The sequence below is a fragment of the Pararge aegeria genome, chromosome 27, assembly GCF_905163445.1.
Source record: "Pararge aegeria chromosome 27, ilParAegt1.1, whole genome shotgun sequence".
Lineage (NCBI taxonomy): Eukaryota > Metazoa > Arthropoda > Insecta > Lepidoptera > Nymphalidae > Pararge > Pararge aegeria.
Genome location: NC_053206.1, coordinates 2,499,054 through 2,524,317, shown reverse-complemented (window position 1 = coordinate 2,524,317; position 25,264 = coordinate 2,499,054). Strand labels below are relative to the sequence as shown.

Genomic DNA, 25,264 nt, shown 5'->3' with positions numbered 1-25,264 from the left:
CATTTGTCATCGCGACGTAACTAGTTATGGAACCATAAGACTCTGTACTCGATACTCACGATAAATCAATTCAAGTTTGTATCAGTACTTGATTGATATTATTATGTATTGTAAAGTGTTCGTTCGTTCAAAGTATTCCTTTAACTTCACAACCAATACGCGTGACTGGCTGTTGATTATACGTCCACTTTTCAACATGTTGAAACAGAGTTAGTACTATATAACAACAAACACAAAAATCGAGTCAAATCACTATGTTTAAATTAATGTCCAAATTAGAAGAGCCATAGTTAACGTAATAGTAAACAATATATATCAAACTTAAACGAGCGCACAGTCAACTTTACAAGATATGGAACGAAAAATTGCGCAGTGCGCGCGGGGACGCTTCAGTCATGTGCCGCTTGGTCAGATACATCATCTCAGACTCATTATTTAGAACCCATTTTGAGAACCAAGCTTATTCTTTGCAGTAAAGATAACTACACAATATTTAATTTCGATATTCAGTAAAAAAATGGTTACAGCTCTAGTATAAAAAAAAAAAAGACTGAGAACGTAACTGTTTTCGAAACGTTTCGCAACAATTATAAATTGCATGCTACTATGAAGTAAGCGCAAAAAGAATACTCGCGATATATTCTTTCATATTATTTAACGTCCCAAAAAAATTTACGTATTTTTTAAAACACTGTATGTAATTGATTTTTATTTTTTTGTTTCTTTCAGTTTCGTTCCAAGTTACATTCTATGGTCTTGCACAAATGTCAAAACGGGCCTATTACATTTTTCCGACTATAACAATAATTAATCATTATTAACCATGGTTAAATTAACTAGTTATTACCAAGCGATCCAGCGAAGCAAAGTTAGCTTTGATTAAAGTGAGATGACCGTTATTAACAAATGTTAACATTGCTAACAGAATATAAATGTTAAAATTCGCAGAGAACGAAATGCTAAAGAACGGTTACGTGAAGCCGGTGCTGGTTACGACTCTACCGCCGTACATGTCGGGATCGCCTGCGTATGCGCATTCACCGGACTCGCACAGAAACACGCCCAGCGTGCATAGCAGGTCAGTGTGAATCAGAGACATCCTGTACGTTATAGTGTGACATAAAAAAAATCACCCTGTATATCACGTTATCATCATTAATTCCTTAATAATAGTTGACATTGGCTAATCTCTGTAAAGCCAGAAGAGAAAAAAAAAAATCCTACTAGTTAATCTACTACCCTTCCCGCAGGGTGATTACGTATCTCATGATAGGCTTGCGACAGGCGTAAATCTTGCGCGCAAGGTGTAAGGGCGCAAGCCTAAACGATCGGCTGATCGACTGATCACGTGATATACAGGATGATTTTTTTTTTTTCTTTTATCAAACGTAATTTTTGTATTTTTATGTTATCCTATCCTACTAGACCCCACTGGTTATTTAAGCATCCTTAGGTGGATTATAGTCCACCAATCCGCACTGGGCCAGCGTGGTGGACTACGGCCTTAAACCAGAAGGGTTTATAGGCATTGTGGGAGGAGAACCACGGGCCGGCAATGGGTTGATATGATGATAATGATGTTTTCATCATGCCCTATCCTACTACCCCACCCTATCCAACTACCCCACCCTATCCTATTCCCCCACCCTATCCAACTACCCCACCCTATCCAACTACCCTACCCGGTTAGTTAATTATCCTAAGGTAGCTACTATTTGATCATGATAATAACATGATATCGTTTACTGCAACTAATCCTATTACTACTATTTGGTTACTATAATTAACCTCTTCCTACTACCCTACCCGCTTAGTTAACCATAATAAGGTAGCTGTTATTTGATCATCATAATAATATGTTACCATATTTAAAATGCATATAAAAAATTATAAAAAAAAAATAAAAAAATTGATAATTCCTCCAAGTGTAGGTAAAAACACTAATAAAAATAATAAAATTATGTTACCATATCCTACTAGTAATCTAATTACCCTACTAAAGCAGTTGCCGTAGTTCAGTATCACGATACCCTGTTACCCTACTAAACATCCTCAGTTGCCTACCCTAAGACCAACATCATCATGGTTTACTATCCTACCCTAGACTAAGGTAACTTAATAACATTTTCATTATGTGGCGTGCATTGAGGGTATACACAGGGTATGCATTGAGCGGGCAGATAATGTAAAATGAAAAAAATCTCCATCAGGGATCAAAATTGATTAACGGGTTGACTGGGTTCAATGACCGCTCGTGTTCGGTCTCGTGCTTAAAAGCGCTGGCGTGTGGTATTTCGAGAATGACCTGTCCTGTGTAAGTAACTTTATCAATTCATACATTTTCTGCATATCATAAAGTTTTAACATAGTATTAGACTATGTTCAGAATGAAGATATCTAAGGATTCGCAACGAATTATTACAAATTTCTGTCACAAAAGTTTAGAATCATTAATTGAACTATTTGTGATATTAAATAAAAAAAAATTGAACTATTTTTGATATAAAATGAAAAAAAAAATCCAGTACGGGTCATAAAAACCATTGTAAGAATTATAAAAAGCCTACCCTTTCGGTTTCCTTCATTTTTTCGAGATTTTCTTCATTTTATATCATCTGCATACCCTGTGCATATCCTTTATGCACGCCACTGATGTTACCCTACACTATACCCTACCCTGCTTACTATCCTAAAGAAGTTAGAAACCAATTATTCTACAGTAAAATAGAAGAAAGATATAACTAGCTGCCATCATCATGATGAGCTAGTAAATACTTAAACTAAACCTAACTAACCATAAAGTAAGATTTTTTTTATTATTATTATTGTTTTATTTTTTGTTTTCTCTTAGGTACATGATTGAGTTTTAAAATGAACACGACAAAGATTTCCAGAATTTTAATTTTATTTTTTTATATTGCGATTTAGTTGTATTATTTCTTTATTTTTTTTTAAGTTAAGTTTGATTTTAATAGTCACATCCGTATATAGTTTTTTTTTTTTTTTTTTTTATTTACTTAGACGTGCTTCCTATCGCTGCATTCGATTCTTCTTTCGAAAACAATCTCAATTTAGTTTTAAGTTTTTTTTTCTCTGAACAATCCTTACTGAAAATATTTTTGCGTTAAACTAAACTAAATTTAAATTACCTTAATAGTTTAAACGGAAACTAAATAAAATATAATAAATTTAGTTTAGTTCGGTCACGCTCCAAAATTATTTATTGGAACCAGGTATTCTAAACATAACCGATTATTAAGCAATATTAGATTAAGCTTTTGATAGAATTTTTATAGCCTTTCTTTAGATTAATTTTTGTGATTAATATGAAGTATTTTCTACAAGATAAGTGTTTATTGGCACATATTCAACAAACGTGCAAGCAATTTTATGACTCCATTGTCTTACGGAATATCCACTGACAGTGTATAAGTTTATATTTAAAAAAAAACTAAGTAAATAACGAAATACTTCATTTTAATTCAGTGATAATTAATATACATGTTGATTTTGTAAATTAAAAAAAAATATTACTTAAAATTATCGTGCTGGAAAGAGTAAACATAAAATATTTACAAAAATAACTAAGTTACTATTTATAATATTTACAACAAAAAATATTTCGTGCCGTCCAAATTTACATTCATAGACAAAACATAATAAAATTATAGATTTTAAGGCCATATTACATTATTGAATTTATATAGATTATTTTTTAATTTACAATTCAACGTTCTCGTTTTAATTAAATTAATTTAGTATTAATTAAATAATTATTTGTAGGCTTACATGAAATACGGGTACGTATTTTATGAAAAGCGTTTAAAAAATTAAAAGACTTTAAAAAAAGTATTATTCCTTTGTAGCTGCGGTACGACTATCCTACAACTGTAAAAAAAGAAAATGGCGCCGAACTATTTTACATATGTTTTAGTTAAATAAATTATTTAGAAAAATCGATGTCGTTGAGGCTTGTTTATTAAGAAATTTGAAAAATGTACGTGTTACGAAAGTCTACGCACTAAATTTAAAGAATGATTGACTAAAACACGGTTCGTGTGAGGGTAGTATTGTTAAAATTTAGGTTGTTTTCAAAATTGTATCAGTATTATAATAAGTTAATTATAAAAACAGTTATAAACTTAAGTTTTATTCGTAAATGCGTATATTTTAAACTAGTATAAGGTCCGCTGTGATCTTCTAAGACGTTATATAATTTGCTCGTCACGAAATGTGACCGTAATTGCTAATTTTACTTGAACATTAACTTCTATATCTATGCCGTGTTAACGAGGGCTTCATATAAAGTTCCCTTCAGCTGGTTTATTAAATTTGTTGTATTATATTACGGTATCAGGGATCGAAATAAATTAACGGGTTAAAGATATGTCTTCGTGTGCGCGTTGACTGGGTTCAAGGACCGCTCGTGTTTCGTCTCGTGCTTAAAATGAGTATTTCGAGAATGACCTGTTCACGTGTTGGAACGGTTTGATATATCGTTCCAAGAGCAATTTTAAAATTATCTGAAATCACATCAACCGATAGACGTCCACTGCTGGACATAGGTCTTTTGTAGGGAGTTCCAAGTTCCACGATTCTGAGCCGCTTGGATCCAACGGCTACCTGCGACGCGCTTAATGTCGTCTGTCCACCTCGTTGGGGGTCGACCAACGCTGCGCTTACCAGTACGGGGCTGCCATTCCAGCACCTTGGGACCCCAACGTCCATCCTTTCTCCGAACTATGTGCCCGGCCCATTGCCACTTAAGCTTCGCGACTCGTTGAGCTATGTCGGTAACTTTGGTTCTTCTACGAATCTCCACATTTCTGATTCGATCGCGTAGAGATACTCCGAGCATAGCTCTCTCCATCGCCCGCTGAGTGACTCTAAGCCTTCTTATGTGGCCCATAGTTAACGACCATGTTTCAGAGCCATAGGTCATCACTGGCAACACGCACTGTTCGAAGACTTTCGTCTTCAGGCACTGAGGGATTTCTGACGAAAAGATGGCACGGAGTTTCCCGAACGCTGCCCATCCGAGTTGGATTCGGCGGTTCACCTCCTTCTCGAAATTGGACCTACCTAACTGGATCGTGTGTCCTAGGTATACGTATTCGTCAACAATTTCGAGTGCAGTGTTCTCAACGATTACTGGTTGAAGCGGAACATGAGCATTAGACATAATCTTCGTCTTGCTCATGTTCATTCGTAGGCCAACCTGTTGAGAAGCTCTGCTGAGGCCATCGAGCATCGTATTTAGGTCTCCCAGAGTCTCTGCCATTATGACTACATCGTCGGCAAACCGAAGTTGAGTGATGTACTCGCCGTTAATGTTGATGCCAAGTCCGTTCCATTCCAGAAGCTTAAAGACGTCCTCCAACGCAGCGGTAAATAGTTTCGGGGAGATAACATCTCCCTGTCGCACGCCTCGCTGCAATTGGATTGGTCTCGTAGTCTGATCCTGTATACGAACTGACATAGTGGCGTTTTTGTACAAACACTGCAACACTTGGATATACCGGTAGTCAATTCGGCATCTCTGCAGTGACCTAAACACAGCCCAAGTTTCCACCGAATCAAAGAAATAAAATTAAAATTTTATCTGAAATAAAACCTAAAGAAATGTTGCTTTCTTCTAAACCGGTTTCAGGTCCTGATGGTAACATTGTCAATTCATACTTTTTCTACATATCGTAAGGTTTTAACATATAATTAAACTATGTTCAGAATGAAGATATCTCAGGGTTCGCAACGAATTTACATATTTCTTCGAATATTTATTCTGTCACAACAAAGGTTTAAGAATCATTAATTTCACTATTTTTGAAGTCACAAGAAATTTACAATATATAAAGATATATATTTATACTAATAATAAAATCATTAAAAATTTTATTCAAGAATAAATTATTTTATTGATAATTAAAAATTGCAGTCTTAAAAAGTACTTGTTAAAAACTTGAATTTTATAATAATACACTAAATTGAAACTATTTTTAAATTAGCCTACATTTTTTAAACTATTGACCAATACGAATGTAGCGCGTATCGAAAAAGAATCGAGTTATTTTTAATTAGATAGGTTATGAAATTGGATGTTGTATCGATGAAATTATAATATAAGTAATTATTGATTAATTATATGAATAATAATTGTAATCAATTGGATGTTATGTATTATTAATAATATTCCATTTTTAACATCTTAATGTGTTCTAAAATATTAATAAAAATTACATTAAATAAAAACCGTAAACGCGGCCACGCTGCCCATTTCTCGGTATCTCATTAATACAATATTCGCAAGCCCGTATGTTGTGAGAAAGAGATAGACTGGGTCTTCTATTATAAATGTATTCTTTAATGGCGTGGGTTACATCGCTAATAATATCTATCGTTCAATTCGTACATGCAAAAAAAGCACTGTCTGCGTCAAAAACATTTTAAATTTTACTGGGATTTATGTTTTTGGCTAAATAAAATTTAAATTCAATTCAATTATTTTATTGCATAAAGCAATGTAGGTATACATGTTTAGTCAAATCTATGACATGCAAATCTTTATTTTAACCAATTCAATAAAATAATTTAAATAAGTTTAATAAAATATTTTTTGTATTTCATCGCAAAAAAAAGTAAGCATTTACAATAACCCTTTGTATATAAATTTTAGAATTATTATTAAATCTATAAATATAGTATACTATAGTATAGTATAGTATACTATATTATTAATAACTGAAGTGTTGATGAGTATCGCCTGCCTTTGCTTTAAAGGAATTCGTTTAACCGCTTCTTGAACAGGCCTAAATCGTAGTTTTACGGGAAAACAGCAGACGAGAGATTATTTTGCAAGCTGTCCCAGCGTGTGGCCCATAATCCCCACGTTGGGCAAACGATTTGTTGATCGCAGTAGATGATAACAGTTTGCAAGTGCACAATTATCCAAATGGTTCAACGGATGGCACTAAAAATAAACCTAACCTAAAATAATTGGTAGAAAAGTGTGTTACCTAAAAATAATTGGTAGAAAAATTTTACCTAAAAATAATTGGTAGAAAAAAGTTGTATATTTTAATTTCGCCTATGGGTCCATGTGATAGCATTTCTTTATAAATAAAACGTTGGTCTCGACTAAGACTTAATAAAAATATAGGGTTAAATAAAAATTACCACAAATCTCTCGACCTTGTAGTTGATAATTCCTATCATTAAAACTAACAACTTTTGTTTTACCACTTTTCTTACTCACTCTCACTTACCACAATATTTAGTATTAAGTTATTTCATACAAAAAAAAATAATAAACCATATTGTTTTTGTAAAATGACATAACACTATGAAATTAAATACATGTGATTCAATAACGTCGCGTAGCCAGGTCAGTGACTGCGCGATCTAGTCTTGGTTCGCGCACTGTTGCCGAGTTTACATTACAGAGTAGTTAATATTTCACATCCTATAGAGTTAAAAAAATAGTCGTGGAACAAAATTTCTTAGTTTTAATGTAAATAAATACAGGCCGAGAGCTTTCTCATGCTTTTTGTTTAGCCCTGTATACAAGCCATGTTGAATTGGCTTAAAAAATTAAACTTTAATTAAATATGTGTGTACAATATCAATAGAACTAGAAAAAGGCGATTTACGTCAATTGGAAAGCATAATAAATTTATTCTACGACTATATTATATTATATGTTATACTTCTGTGGTTTGATACTGTAATTTTGGTGCTGTATTGAGTAATTTTAAGTGATTTTTTATTGACGATTACTTTTACTGTTATTAGGTTTATTACGTTTACATTTACATGTATCAAAGACAAATTGTAATTTTATATTTAAAGTGAGGTTATTTGGATTTAATATTATACTTATGTATTTATTGGTATTGAGGGTGTATATATATATATATTATTGATTATAACTTTTATGATGTGTATAAAGAACCCATCGGAAATTATTTAAAAATGTGAAGTAATAACTCGGTACAATATTACGGTACTCTGGGTATAATACATTTTTAACGACATGCAATGATTTAAAATTCTACTAAAAAGTTAGGAATTTAACTGTCAATTTTAACGTTGTCTATGGTATATGCAAATGTTGCCAGTTTGGTATGCGTTGATTACCGCCATTTATGACATCCTGGTAGCGCGGCATCGAAATTCATAAATCATATATCAGTATTCGGTAAGATAAAATTAATATTTAATTCTTATTGTTTTCTTTCGCATATAAAGTATTGTAATAATTTAGGTATTGAACATGGTAAAAATGAAGCACAAATGATTTTAAGTACCTATTAAGTATTCGAGGAATGTCAAATTAATTGGTTGATTTGAATATTAAAAGTAACGAGAAGCCCAAAATAGTACAATAATCTTTCCGATTTATATTAATTGTTCTTTCAGAATACAAACTTGATTTCTATGCCATTTATATTATTGATATACTAAAAATTAAGATATTCAGTTGCACGGAAGTTCTCGGAAAAACGACCGTTTATTTGTGAATAATATTTCCAAAAAGCTCAATTTGGTGGTGTTATATCAATAAATAGTCTTAAAAAAAAACTTATGTGGATATTTTTCTCACTTCAGTAGTTTCCTTCTTTGGCGTCAGAAACCATTCTATACGCGTTCAAATTGGGCTGAGTAGACGACATCTAATAATACAAAAAAAAACTTGAAATAAATAAATATTTTGAATAAGTTTGATACTTATTTAAAATATTTATTTATTTCATAGTCATGATAAATTTAAGTTTGGTTTCATCAAAAATCACTCAACTGATATTTATAGCGCGCCAAATAAATTATAATTGTAGAAAAATCTATACTGTTATTTAAATAGGCCTAAAACAGACAGTTTTGATAAGCTCTTTAATATTATGTTTTCAATTCTTCGCGGGATTATGTTGACCGGGAGTATAGGTGACCTGAAAAAAAAATTGAATTTGCCGATTATTTTTTCGATATCGACTCGTTTAAAAATATCGATAATTTTTCGAACTTCCCAAGTTTTTTGGGTTTGCATTTACTCAATTGCCTTTTATTCTACATCCAACTATATATCAATGAGATGATCGTAAATCGCAAAGCCTTATAAAAAGATCTATTTGAATAAAGAGAGTTTTACAGCGTAAAAGTTAAAAGTGTATCCATATATATGACATTGTATATCTATATTTATATCAGTGGTGAACAGGAACAATGATATGTAACAACTGGATGTGACTATTAAACGAGTTAATTATAATTATTAATAAATTAAGATATTAATTAGTAAGTTAATAAATTAAAAAATAAAAGTAAAAATAAAATATGGTAACAACGCCCAACGAAGCAAAAATCTTTTGACGGTTCGGAAAGAATCGTAACCACAAAATTATTTAGAAAACAATATTTATCCATCCAATAATATAACACGTTGGTTCACATCGTGATTTAAAATTTATTGATTCAATATTGTAGTTTTTTTTGGATATCAAGGAAATTACTAGTATATAAATATTAATCACCTCAAATAAAGCTACTTTTTATCGCCTCATACAAGACTATTTCGAAGGAGGTTACTACGAACCCCTTAAATTATAAATTAACTAACAAACTGAGTCTACTTTAACAGTTAAATATCTAAGATTTATTGCCTTTTTGACTTATACGTGACATTGATGCCAATTCTGTTGGCCATAAATCTCTAATATAAACAAAATTGACAGGTTTTAAAAACAGCGCTGTCGTTCTCCGCGAAAAATATTGTCTTGTGTAACGCACTACTCTATTTTGCCCTAAATATGTATAAAAATACGTTTGTAAGACCGGTTTTTTTTTTGTTCATAAAATATTACATCGATTCTAACTTAAGACTTAAACTGTTACGATAATATGAGAGCGTATTGATTTCCAATAATGTTTAAATTTTTTTTTGTTTATATTATATGCAAAGATTTTTATTGTAGATACCGTTAAGACACCGAAAATTAACTCTGCTCTCAGACACTGTTGATGCTAAGTTTGACTAATTAAATTAATGTTTATTATCTTTTATTTTTAAAGTAGACAGTAATCCACTGATCTATATGTATTGTTAAAACACGTGCCTGGCTCCATCCAAGAATGACAGCTTAATTTTTGTTCCCATTTGAAGCGTCACATGTGACATACGAGTGTCTCTGGAACTAATATGTGTTTTTAGTAATTCCAATTGTAGTTTCCGCTTGGGATTTTCTAAATAAATAATAATTTTTGCACCCAATTTATATTTATATACATTAATACGGTGTAGTATATTTCAATACGGTGGTAGAGACTGTAAACAGACATACTTGATGTTTCAAGAGTGCTTACACGAATGGGATACTTAAAAGAAATTAATTTTGTTACTTAATATTTTTTTGAATGGAACTTAGTATGAAAAAAAAATGCAATTCCAAAAAGAATATAATCTTACTTTATATATATATATTACAAGTAGGCAACCTCACGCATTTCAATTTAAACATAAAATAATGTGAGCAAGAATCTATATATTACCTCAAATTTAAATCTTTGTTTATATGCAACATATGACTAAAATGAAATAGTGTATTTCGTTAAAACATATTGCATTTCTGAATTATACAACTGTACATGACAATTTTGAATGTTTGCTGTATGTTTTGGTGTATTTATAAATACAATTTTATGTGAGAAACGAAATCTTTTTTTTTTGTATAAAAAAGCCTTGGATTTTTTTATTTACATTATATTTCATTGAATGGAAGCATTGAGTTCTTTCTAGAATAATGTTACTTTAACAGTCAACAATGAAAGTAGGTTTTTTTTTTCAGAAATGCATTAACTTGAAACCGCTTTTATACTTGATGAAAAATGATTGCGATTTTCAGTGATGCATTTGAAAACGAAAACCAGTTTTTGCTAAATTATTACAATTTGCAAAAAAAAAACCTAAGGCATTTTTATTTTACCTTCGCGAAAATGCAACACAGACGGTCGTTATTGTTTCCTGTATTTTTATTTTAAATTTCGTTTTATATTTTTTTTTAAACTTAACTTTAAATTATTTTTAATCTATCTATCCTATAATGTTTGCCTTTATATAGTCTGTGCTGACATTTATGCGACGGGTTTAGGCTTTAAAAATATTTTTTTTTATTTTAACTGACAACGACCGTCTCCGAAAGTTATTAACGTGTTGCATTTTCTCTTTCCTTTTCCGATTCTGCGCTGGCGGTTGCTGACGACGAAAACTTAAAATAAAAAACAAAAAATATGATGGTTATGCAAAAATTAACACTAAAAATGTGTTTTATGGATTAACACACTACTACACCATCGAACGAAACAAAATATATTACTACATTATTGGACGATTGCTAAAAAAAATTATATTTTGATGAGTTACGTTGAAATTTAAAAAAAATCCTACCAATAAAAATCTACCAAAAAAATCCTACCAAAAACAACAGTTACTTCAGCGCATCAACACCGGCCCAAACTGAAAGCAGTTTCATGGACAGTGAACTCTTCGAGCAGATCCGCGCCTTCGAACCAGATGGCTTTGACGACTTCGATTACTTCGGAGGCAACGTTGCTATGAAGTAAGGTAATTATTTTATTAATCTGCGCAACACCAATTTAAAAAAAAGATCTTAGGTAGAACCCACGACCTTGTCTTGCAGTCTGTTTAAAAAAAAAAACTAAAATTAAAAATGGTTTATTTAAAAAAATGCTCTATGCAGAGCAATGAGTTAGTGAGATAAGGGATAAATTAACTTCTGCTTCTAGTGTCTGTAGAGAGTTATATGCGTTTTTATAATATCACTTTAACGGTGAAATCATCGTTAGGAAACCTGTATGCCTGAGGGTTGTCTTAACGTTCTCAAATGCGTGCCAAGTCTACCAATCCGCACTGGGCCAGCGTGGTGGACTACGGCCTTAAACCCTTCTCACTCTGAGCGGATACCCGTGCCCTGTTGCCATTATTACATCCAGTGCACTGTGTCCAAAAACAGTGAAAGCCCCGCGTACGTCTCACATCACACCCGTGTAATGTTGCTAGCTCACAAACTCACCCATTTTCCCCATTTTATGGTAAACGTTCAGAACATTGTGAATATGGTTTAAAGGAAATTATTTCTTTATCTACATTAAGTCAATTAAATAAATAAATAAATATACTACGACAGTACACACATCGCCACCTAGCCCCAAAGTAAGCGTAGCCTGTGTTATGGGTACTAAGATGACGGATGAATATTTTAATGAATAATATACATAAATCCACAGTGACAAAATTCATGCTTATCATACAAACATTCCATTCCAGTTGTGGGAATCGAACCCACGGCCTTCGACTCAGAAAGCAAGGTCGCTGCAAACTGCGCCAATCGACCGTCAAAGGAATTAGTAAAGGATTTGACGGCCGACTGGCGCAGTGGGCAGCGACACTGCTTTCTGAGTCCAAGGCCATGGGTTCGATTCCCACAACTGGAAAATGTTTGTGTGATGAGCATTAAGTGTTTTTCAGTGTCTGGGTGTTTATATGTATTTTCTAAGTATGTTATATATATTTATATATTTAGGTAATGTTGTCAGTGTGGGTTTATGTATATTATTCATTAAAATATTCATCCGTCATCTTAGTACCCATAACACAAGCTACGCTTACTTTGGGGCTAGATGGCGATGAGTGTATTGTCGTAGTATGTGTATATAAAAAAAAAAAATTAAAACTTTATTGTTTGTTTTGGTAAACTAATTACTGTCAACTGCTAAATGAAATGAAATGAATAAAAAGTGTCTGTTCGATGTCACTACTAAAGTGGAGTAGATTTTGATGCTTCTTGATTAGTTCTTAATTTTGTGTGAGCCGGTATCGGGTGGCTAATGATGGAGCGTAAATTAAAATGGAAGACTATAAATGGGCCTTCTAGCCAGTGTTTACATTGAAAACACATAGTTCAATACAGAAACCGTGTACACGACTAATATGGAAGCATCAAGAACCACTCTACTTTAGCAGTGGACAGTAATTGATTTCCCGTCTAATGTTCTAAACGTCATAAAATGGAGAAAATTTATTGGAAAAGTTTGTGAGCTAGCAACATTCTCCGGGTTTGAAGCGAGACGTGAGCGGGGTGTTTTCACTGTTTTTCGACGCAATGCACTGAATACAATAATGGCTGAATGAGGTTTCTGTATGTCTTAATTCTGTGATTTAAAGGCCCGTAGCTGTAAAATAAGGTGAAAGTTATAGATAAAGAACCTCACCTGTCCTACCTACCTGATAAAAATATCGCATCATTCTTGGATGAAGTAAAAAACACCACAGAGTATTAAAATGATTTTACTGTTGAAAATCTCTTGAAATGATTGTTTTCTATTAATTTATTTTTTAATTTCAGGAGAAAATATGACGAGAATTACCAGTAGATTTAGTTTTTTTTTTTGTGCTTTGAGTCAATTATATTTTACATTGTAAGTGTATTGCACGCATTATAATTATGTTAAACAATAAATATATATTATGTTACGTCGTATAAATTAGTGCCATATACAACAACAAATTATGACATAAAATGAAAAAAAAAAAAATTACGTTTTAAAAAACCAGTGTTAATTTTACTTTTTTTGGATTATCGCGAATCAGCGTTGCATTGTGACATTTTTCCTACAGCGGCCTTGAATTATAGTATCTATTTGGCATAACTGCATCAAAACTTTTGACTTCTCATCAAGAAAGACAAAATAAACATTTGTAAAGTTGTAATTTAAATGTAACCCTAAATCCAAGAATGGTTTTCGCAGACCCGAAATATCCAGAGTAAACGGACATGACCAACAGATAGCAAAAAAAAAATCATCGCACTTACGACCTATTCATTACATTAAATGTACAAAACAATTTTTTTAAATAACTTTTACCCCTACTCAACTATCCCAAATAAGCCAGAATATCACATAATTTGCCGTTATAAGATAAAGGAAAAGCCGTATGTATATTATAGCTTATGCATAGATGTGTAAATGTTCTTAAAGAGACAGTGTTGAAGTTAACAACTGTCAGCTGTACGGTGATATACCTTTGCCTTTTTCCTACGTGAAAGAATAAAGAGAGAAAAAAAAGGAAAATGAACAACTGTTATTAAAGGATTTTGAAAAACTTCCTAACGTAATGGAAACCATTCACCTAAAGGTACAAATAAAAATGAAGGGAAACTACAAACACGAAAGTCATATTTTTTTATATAAGATTATTTTTAAAAGGCGCTAAATTATTTTAATTTATTTCTGACTTGTGAAATATGAATAAAAACAAAAATACCAAACAAAATAAAAGCCTCAAAATCAATTATTAATTATCGCAGAGATTGTAACATACAAACAAAAATACCCAAACGGCAAATGTCTCCATTGGCCTTTGGGTGTTTTTATTCGTATGCCTCCAATTTTTTAAAGAAACCGATTTAAAAAGGTTTACGTCTTATCCCATGATAACACAACTCTGTTTTGCTTCAATACACGATTTGACGATTGTTCCTTTTTTTATTTTTGTTATGGCAATGGATTCAAGTCCTTAAATTAAAAAAAAAAAAATGCTATTTTTTACTATTAACCAACTAATCAGCCGTTCAAAACGGGGTACCTATACCGAACGACATTTTTAAGGAAGCGCTATATATGACATAAAAAAAATCAAACGCCAAGAGCGTAATTAAAACTCCTAATGAACAAGGAGTTTTTTTAACATACCGTCGGAATAGACAAGTAGATTTTTTTCCCGCTCTGACATTTGAAAGTTGCTGTCAATAGAAGTTTTTCATCGAACTCCTGGGCGCATTATTGAATTCCGTGGTTTTATAAGTGGGAGTAGATTAGTCGGATAAGAACCAACATAATTGTTTTTTTTTTAATATTTCAAATTTTATTTCCTTTGACAGTCGTATTACAGTTCCACAACTTACAGCGCCAAAATGACGTCGATCAATCCTCCTTAATATAGCCCTAAATAAGCAACCAAGCGATTTTTTTTTTTAAAGAGTAAGTTGAAAGAACGGAGAGTAACATAGGCTACTGGGATTTGTAAAAATAAACTTTAAAAAATTCGATCAACAGGTATTTATTTTTTAAAGTTGTTTATAAAAAAAATTGACAGCAAGTTTTCAAGAGGTAACAACAGATCTGTTTACGTCTATGGTCATTTGTCAGTCCAATTAAAAAGTAACGCCTACATACAGGTTGGCATTATATATCCAGGATATAGTTTAACTAACACCATATTGGATAGAACATTTAACTGATTACATTGTTGAATTAAGCTTAATTTTGATAATAACACCATATTGAAAATTGTATTTCATGCTTATGTTATGAAATTATGTGTATTTTGAATAATGTAGCTTACATAACAAATAGGTGCCATAGTTTTAGAATAATACGTAAAATACTTACCAGTCCGTGGAACTACAAACAGATACATTAAATTCTTAATTCATTGTTTTATTTTTAACACAGTCTGCTGTCGTCTTCTAAAAACTAGAAGACAGTTTTTCACAGACTGTCTGTCACTCACACTTGGTTTATTTTTATTGGTGGAAAAACCACTAAGTTTTATTTTTAAAGCAATATGTATATTTTTTTTATATTAGGATAAGTATAGTTTTATACATTTAAACGTATTAATGTACCTTAGCATATAATATAACAGGGGTAACTTTGATTAATTTTTTTATTAAAAAGAAACTTCTAGATTTATGATAGAATCAAAGAATTTGTAATACTGAAAATCTTCTTCAGTTAATTAAAAAAAAAAATCTAATTTTTTTTACTAATATTACGGTATGATACGTTACGACGATAAATTGAGATTTTTCTTATAAAAGTAAAAAACCGTCCATCTCTCAAAAGTTGTTGAAAACAAAAGTTACCTCATGTATTTGACGCAGTTAAACGAAAATAATCTTACTCACATTAAGGTTGTTTCAGACACAATTTTCGCCTTACAAATAAATGTGGCACACCGCGTAAAAAAACACTTATGTCTAGTTTATTTGTCAGTCGGTTTGAATTTATAGTAATTTTGATAGTGATACACGTGGCCTTAACTGTAAAAATCTAGCTTTTTTGGCACTATTTAAAGTCAATTTTAGATATAAATAATATTTGATAATTGAATAGAACTATTAAATCCATTTTAAAGTAAAGCCCCAGATTGCATTTCATACTTACCTATATATTTATATGAAATGTGCACATGAAATTATTACGTATGCTTTTTTTGATCGAAAAAAACAGTGTAAGGGTAAAATTAATTTAATTTTTAATGCCTGTTTTTACTAACGACGAATAAAATAATGCCTAAATTAGGAACGCCTTATCAAGGATGATTCCCAGCCATACATTTACCTACCTTTCACAAATCAGTTGTCACTAGGCAACACATATAAACTAACTTGTCTATGATTATTGTTGTGTATATATTTTGTGTTGTATTATCATATTCTTCGTATGGATTTAAAGTTTATTTGCGCCCAACGTCGTAATTCATCATCTAAGAATTGGTGAATGTTTTTTTTCACTACACGTAGGCATTCGGTTTAAGCGTTTCCTGGGTTTAGTGAAAACGGGCATAGGTTACCCTATTCATACTTTAACGCTGGAACACAAAGCTTTTTGCTTGCTACAATTGTGAAAGTTTTTAATTAATAACGTATTATAGTGCTATATTATATTATGTATACCGATGTTACAATACGATTTTATAGATTTTAGTGCTTTTTTTAATGTACAGAATGGCACATTTAAAATAATATACTTACCTGTACTCTGTTGTTTTATGTTTGTATTAATTTACAATAATTTTTGTGTTTGCGTACTCAAAGGCTGCCTAACGTGATCGTAAAAGAATATGATATGATGATATTTATTATAGTAATATTTGACGGGCCAAGCAGATGGCTCATTTGATGGTAACTGGAAAACCGTCGCCTATAAAAAAAAAGCAACACGGGTATGAAAGGAACACATCTTGCAGTGCCGCCAAACGTACATACAGGCGTAGGTGTTAGGCTTTCTGTGCCTGTAATAACTCCGGCTCCCTTGAGACTGCTTAGCGGCAAAAATAAGTGGTACTACCCGCGATGAGCTCTGTCACAAAAAACTGCTACTACTGAAATGTACCTGCACCATATTATATGACCCAACTTGACTCCTCCGGCGCTAAATAGCGTGACATGTCCAACAAAGTTCTAAGAAAGTTCTCTTACTTTTACTGTTTCCCAGTACTAGATGGCGCTTTATCTCCTAAAATATACTTTACCTCCTAAAAGTTCTGCTAAAGCGACAGGCGGTATTGTTATCGAAGTGACGAACGACGAAGAACTAGGCAGTGCCTAAATAAGTAACGCATAATCTAAGGAGATTTGTAGTATACGTCAAACGTTCACCAATAGTTATCACCTAAGAATTGGTGAAACGTTTGTTTTCTATAGACATCACCCAATACGCGATGCCTAGGTTTAGTCAAAGCGGGCATAAGGGCCAGTTCGGATAACGGAGATAAATTCCCAAACAATTTACTGTCTCCGTTGAAAAAAGGTCCTTATTACTGTAACTTAAAGTAGAAAATCGTATTTATAGGCGCACAGTAAACTTTACAGACTGGATATGTAGGTATATTAATTTTAAAGGTGTCCATCTGTGCCAAGCGGCTTTATTCGTTACGTATGTTCAATGTGTAGATGTAACAATAAAATATTGATTGTTGGTAAATGCATTTTATTTTTTGACCCCCCCCCCTTTTTAGGGTGCTGCAAAATGCCACCACAAATCACGTGTGCGTCAGAATAGTCAAGCTGGCAAGGCTTCGGTTACCCTTTCGGGGGACAGAGTTTGAACCTCTAACATTACGAAGTTATGTGCGTTTTTAATTTAAGAAATTAAATATCGCTTGTAGCTGTGGCAGCGCAGTGGGTAGGAGCTCTACTTCACTTTCGGGGGGCCGAGTTCGAAGCTCAGCAAGGATCTCTAACTTTTCTAAGTTATTTGCGTTTTTAGTAATTAAAATATTCGTGAGGAAACCGGCATGCCTGAGAGTTCTACAAAACATTCTAAAAGGTATGTGGAGTCCATCAATCCGCACTGGGCCAGGTGGTGGACTACGGCCTTAACCCCTTTTCATTGTGGGAGGGAGACCAGTGCCCTGTAGACGGTCGTAACTTTTATATGATGATAAAGCATGAGTGAGCATCATACCAGTCTTAATCTACAATTATTATAAGTTAGAATTTCCACCAAGGCCGATATCAGTGCGATTTATGTAAAAATCTGTAAATACCTTGTGTGAAGTTCCTGTACAATGATGTAAGTATTTAAACTCATAAAAATAACAGATTTTCCTGTCTAATATTATATAAAGACAGGAAATAGAAACACTGTACAACGTGTAACGGAATGATGAATTACTGTTGAAGGTGCATAAGTACATTTCATAAGGAATCCCCATTTCAAAATATAAAAACAAGCATATTCATTTTTCCATACTTACGAATTCAAAACGTTCATATAAAAACCCTATTGAAGATATAAATTAAATAGTTCAAACAAACTAAAAAAACACGCTTGGTATAAAAAACTAAACTAATTTCTTTCTTTTAGTTTATTCATAATAGCGTTTTTTTTTAGTTTTTCTTGATCTATTATTTTTATTAGAGCAAAATTAATCGGTAACCCATCCACCATTAAAGAGATAAAATATTTTTTTTTTATTCAGTGTGCTCGTCTCTCGAAATGCAAGTTCTAATTATTATTTAAAACAGGCCATTAAAAAGTAATAGCTAACGCCCGCCTAGTAGCTTAATGTTTTCTGTGGAATTTGTTAGGTACGCGAACGCCATAGGTTTTTACATTTGGGTCTAGATGGCGCTGTAGTAATTAGTAAAAAATCTTATTTTTTATAGTGAAAATTGGAATAATCTTTTCAGATTAGTGTATTGTCATCGGTCCTCGATATGTCTACAAAGTTTGAAAGAAATCTGACCGTTTAAAGTGGGTCAAAATCGCGCCCAAAGAAGTCGGTTACAAACAAACATACAAGTGAAGCTAATATAAAGCGTGTAAAAAGACCGACACGCTCATAGTACCTTCGCTACGCAACGCGTACCTAATTAAGTGAAGGGTTGCGAAGTCACTTGATTTTACTTTTGCATGTGATGATGGGGCTGTACCTGTTACTGTAACTGTTTTTTTCAGTAAAAGCTATTGTAGTCAGTGGGTTACTCAAAAACTATTAGGGTTTCAGTTTCACTGATACGTCTCAGAGACAATATGTAATAATGTTCCTCTAAAGCCTGAAGTATTCTTTCAGTTCATTTACACGTTTGACGTTGTGTATGTTAACCGCAACTGGTTATTTTTATCACAGGTGCATTTCTATGGTAGTCATTTCACACTCAGTATGGCTAACCGGGGCAAGACACAATTTTTTCACCGAGAAAAGGACAAAATTTTATCTTCTCCCATAGATCAACCCTTTGCACCTTGCCACACGTGTGGTAATTAAGTATATCCAAAAAATATAAGTGTAATAATAAACGGGGTTAAACTCTGGTTGGTTTTTATATCGTGTGCCACGAATTTCATTAAAATGAGAAATACATTCGATAGAGGGCATTCACTTTTTTTTTCCTAACAAACTGCTTTTCTTTTTCTGAGCAAATGCGTAGTTTTTGTGAAAATCGACAATACAAAAATGATAATTTTGGCCCGGTCATGATAGTCAAAATAGACTTAAGTAAATTTGAGAAGAGAAAATATAATAGAGGTAAAATATTATTCATATGAAAAATAAAATGTATATTGAATTTTTATATTGTTTTCAAATCTAACTATTTTAAAAAACTAGGTACGTTAGGTTAGAACGTTATAAAACCACTCAGAGCCGAGCGGAGCGGAGCGAGGCGTATATATATATATAGTCTGACAAAAAGGTATATGTGACTGGATAATAATTAATATTCTGTATTTCTTTTTCCCAAAAAATACGTCCTCCTCCCCCTACCCCCTCAAATTCAGGGCGCACGATTCAAAAATTTTACCAACTTTCCATGGTTATGCACGTGGTTAAATTCCATGTTAACAACATGTTATTAATTGTGGTATAAGGATATTAAATAAAAGTAGTTGCTTGTTTATAATATTGTACATATATTGACAGAATTCGTCTATAAACAATGCTATGTTATCAATTGTGACAAGTATATTACATAGAATTTGCTTTTTATTCATAATATAAAAATTAAAGGGAAAATAAAACTTAAATAATTATATATTTATGAGCATAGCGACATCGCATGGCGAAAACCGCTTATATAGTGGTTTGTGACAGTAATATAAAAAAACAAATTTAGGTGCTTTATATATGTTAGCCTATGCCTTAAAAATAAATGAAACAAAATCCTCTATACAAATTTAAACAATGCATTCTATTTTTAAAATGCAATGCGAGAAAAAAATAGAACACAGACAAAATATACCGATAGAATGTGCAAACTAACAAAAAAATGACGCGTTTTTAAATTTTGCAAACTACCACGCGATGTCAAAACATTTAAAACTATCAAACAATAAACCGTATTAATTTAAAGGTAATAAATGTTTATTAATAATAAAATAACGGCTTTTAGAAAACCAATAGTGGTAAAACAAGTGTCGGTGTTAAAGTTAGCTGTACATAAAACCAAACTAAATTGACAGTTCTAAATGTAGGTACTACTTTCCTTTTTCTTTTTAATAAACTGGCCTTACGCTCCGGGTACGCGCCTCTAAGATACTGCTGTCTTTTTACCCAACGCCCCAAGAAGAAAAGTTATGTGCTAATAATTAGTTAAAAGTTATGTGCTAAATTGACCGACCTACAATTATTGTAGGTCGGTCAATTTAATTTAATTTAGATTTTTGTTTAGTCTAGAAGCTAATTATTTAGTGCACCAATATTTAGTCTAAACTAGGTTATAAACGTTCTCTTGCAACGTTTTTTATCAAACATTTTTACAATTACAAATATAGATAACCTAAACGTTGCCAACCAATGAATCCCTATAACTTTGCAACAAGTGTAAAACGGTAAAATCCCACTGTAAAAACATTTGTATTAAGACGCTACTGGAGTGGAGAAAACTGGAAACCAGAGGCTACAACTGCTATTGAAACTAATTTAAAAATTCATTGCTTATTTCCGATTCACTGACTCCAGTGTCGTAAGTAAAAGGTTTACTTTTTTTTCTTTATATCCAACTGCTTATTTTTTTTTCTAATAATTGAGCGGTTTTTATTAATCTTATAATTTAAACAATAATTTCGAATTTATATATTAAATTGCAAAATAAAACATTATTCTGTTATAATAATATTAAAAGTGTTGAGTCGACCTTTATTGTTCCGATAGTCATATCAGTCGATGGTCTTCTCGCGAAAAGCTCCGATCAACAACTAAAGAAGCTTTCGCTTAGTTGTTGGATCAAGCTTCGGATACAGAAGGCAGTGGTCCTTGAAACGGTGCGTATTGTGAGGAGGTTCCTCACTCTGGAGCACTGTACGCCGGTTGCTAAGGCATTCAAAAGCCCCGAAAGCGGAGTTGTGGATTTATTTTTTAATGAATTTTTAATAGTTTTGATTTATATAATTTAACATTGTCGATAATTTAAAAAACAAAACGAAAATCAATAAATGATAGAAAATGTAAACTAATGCATGTATTTTTTTAAATCTTAATATATGTTTGTTTGCCTGACGATATATTGGTTTTCTAAAACCCGCATTTATTATAAGGTCAAATGTGAAATGCAACTATTAATCCGGGGTACAATGGCTAAATGCCTTACATTACACGACAACACATAATTTTTTTAATATTTTGTATGCCTATAAAACTTCGGTCAATTTTGTATTAAATATATTCAGGCCTACACAAAATCTAATAAGAAAAGTATACGGTTTAGTTAATAATATTTTTTTATTATATCTCTCGAGTTTAAATGAAAATTTGAAAATAACATAATACGAATGTACATATTCGTCGATGAGAAATTATTGACAACGTTCTTTAAACACTAAATTTAGATCAGACGCACTGGCGTGGCGTGAACAATGTGCCCATGACATAACACATCTAGTAATTTTATTATACTTCATTAAAAATATCTACAATTTTTTCACCATGGGTCAGAGGCAGTGGTATAGATTCACTTTTCTGCAAATATTTTGACTTGCATCAACGAAAAACAAACCAAAGGTCCCACTTTTTTAAAATATATAAAAGGTATAGAAACCCAGAGCTGAGCATCCTAACCAACCATTAAAAAAAAAATACGCCGAACTCTTTATACATTGGTTTTTCACTATTTTACTAAACTAAACAATATTAACGGCGATAATAATAATTACTAATAATATAAATCAACAAAAAACCAAGTGTGGTAAGAATTTTCTACCAAAATGGTATTTTTTTTCACTACTACTTGAATTTACTTTTCTATTCGACCTACACTGCGTGATCGTAATTAATTTAAACGTATCATTTATTTTATAGCAAGTAGATAAACTAACAAACAATATTAACAAACTTTTTTTATAATCATTTACAACACTTTTAAAGTTTTCATCAAACTTTACCAACAACTAATAGGCTATTTTTTTTTCTATATACAAAATTAATTTGTCCTAGGTCGGTTACTATGTCTGTCGCTAGGGAATTAGGTTAATTAACTGTCATATACTTGGCGTATGCCTCTTTGTTACTTTCTCAAAGCTGAATTCGTTCACCATACATTTAAAGTGGCCATCTCCATACAAAACGGGTCTCATTATTAATTGGGCGTAGCTTAGTAGAAGGGTTTTTGGCATAACAGTAATTTAAATGAAATAAAAATAAATTACCTGCAAAAAACGTGGTTTGGTCACCCGTCTATAGTAGTCACTAGTTGATAGTATGGAAAAATATGTTCTTAACTACCTAAAGGTGAGTATAATAATCGATACTTTTCGATTAACTACGTTCTATATCCTGAACTAAGCTAAATATCGCCACTTTACCAAAATCTAAAAAGATAGAGTATATATAGCGTTAAATAAAAAGGCTCCAGAAGGCTCTCTGCCGGTGGTTTCATTAAAACTAACAACTTTTATTCTACGATTTTTTTTAACTGCATATCTTATAAAATATTAAACATTCAATATTTTACAGACATTTTACTTGTCACTACTCTGTAATTTAAGATCGGCCACAGCGCGCACGACTCCTATCGTGACCCAACTACGCGACATTGTCGAATCACATGTATTTGTTTTCACAGTGTAATGTAACTACAAATATAACATACCAGCTGTTTCCCGCGACTTCGTCTGCGTTTGATTTAAATTTAGTTGTAGTTCTAAAAAAGTGTGTGTGATTTAAGTATTCAGTATCGCTAAGCCTTAAATGAGGGGATTGCTGCTGCCCGCTGAGGAGTTCTGTCCTCTATCTCCAACCACAGTTTGGGCAAAATTGAACACATATTATAACCTCTATAATACAAAAATATTTTTTTAAATCGGTTATAAACACTCATCCCCTCTCCCAAATGAACCGAGCTTAATTTCGGGATAAAAAGTATACTATATTACTTCTAACACTTCCAAGAATATGTGTACAATGTTTCATGAGGATCGGTTGAGAAGTTTTTGCGTGAAAGCGTAACAAACAAACTTACATTGACATTTATAATATTAGTACGGATTAATTATTTTTTTTTGTATGAATTTACACTGAATTTCGAAACTCTTGCAACAAAAGTTGTTAGCTTTAATGAAAGGAACTACAAGACCGAGAGTGTACAGGTATTTTTTATTTAACCCTGTATAACTAAGTTATATAAACTTACTGATGCTGCCCTATGTTATCTATCTGGCTTCATATAGAATATAGAATTATTATTAGTACAAAACCTGATTGTAACTGGACGGGGCCACCTTAATATATATTGACGCATAGCCTTATGATCAAAGTAAAACGAAGATTTAAAAAAGACGCGAACACGTCACGTCACGAGTCATAACTAGTAAATAGATATATCAAGCAGTGTAAATCCAAATATTCTCCATAAATATATATATATACTAAACTATATTTAATTGCTTAACGTGCTAAAATAATTGAAATACCCTCGAAAAACAAAACGTGTGCATTTTTTTTTATTTATACATTTTTAATCGCAACACTACAAAAATGTACATTTTCCCCCTCAAATTTCATTAACAATTTGATTACTAATGGACAGCCTTATATTTGTAGGCTAATTTTTTTTTATAATTATTGCGAAATTTTGTGCAATTTTTTGTATTGTCCTGTATTGTCATCTATTTATCCAGAGCCTGTAAAAACCCCACTACTGGGCCTTCCCTATTTTAGTAGGCGGATTTAGGGCTTAAACCTCTAAATACATATTCAACAGGTTTTGGGCAGGTAGGTTAAAACTTTCTTTATTACATTACTTAGTGTAACAGAAAATAAAACAAAATGTTGCCAACAATATTTCAAAAATTCTACCGTTCACCCGTTTAGTTCTACCAAAATATTGTCACTAAATATATACCAAACTTCAGACATACATATTGTTTAACAGGTTTATGACGACAAAAAAACAAATGTTGACAACTTTAACCTTCAAAGAACTGTCTGCCTTCAGTGGTATGAAATGAAATATTATCTAAAAGATAGAGATACCTGTAAATGTCAAGATGGCTGCCGTTGCATAACATACAACGGTACCAGCCTAGCACATTGATCGAATGACACTACAAAAAATCGCACTAAAAATCACCCACGAACTATATAATAACTAATAATAATAATTTTTCGTTTATAATAAATCTTATTTATTTAGTTCTACTAAAACTAGAATTTTTACAATATTGTTTTTTTTTTTAGTTTTTTTTCCATTATTTTCCTCGCGAGAAAAGATTTGGGAGATATCACATTTAACGCCTATTCACACTAAAATTACGCAAAAATTAGAGAAAAAACATATTTAATAACTATACATACGTACAACCGTCTTGCCACCCACTTATTATATTGAATTCTCACGTCACTTATGGTAAATTTACTAGTTGTAGTCGTGTTTGTGTATGTACACACTTTAACGTCCAAAAAAAATGGACTTTCTTTCCGAATAACGATTGCATTTACGCACTTTAAATCGATTTATTCAATAAGCTTATT

The 25,264-nt window shown here is 32.0% G+C and overlaps 1 protein-coding gene across 8 annotated transcripts in view; it reads left to right on the top strand.

Annotated features, from left to right (window-relative positions):
- LOC120635867 (signal transducer and activator of transcription 5B) overlaps positions 1-14,310 on the top strand; it is a 47,854-nt gene extending 33,544 nt beyond the window's left edge. For 3 of the 8 annotated variants that reach the window (XM_039907062.1, XM_039907063.1, XM_039907061.1), the window contains exons 20-22: positions 949-1,078; positions 11,475-11,606; positions 13,413-14,310. In XM_039907062.1, the coding sequence (XP_039762996.1) occupies positions 949-1,078; positions 11,475-11,606; positions 13,413-13,440 (290 nt within the window). In that variant the 3' untranslated portion in view covers positions 13,441-14,310. Of the gene's footprint in view, positions 1-948; positions 1,079-2,851; positions 2,925-11,474; positions 11,613-13,412 lie in introns of those variants that run through there. The other 5 variants (XM_039907067.1, XM_039907065.1, XM_039907069.1 and 2 more) reach the window with 3 other exon arrangements.
- The last annotated feature ends 10,954 nt before the right edge of the window (positions 14,311-25,264 follow it).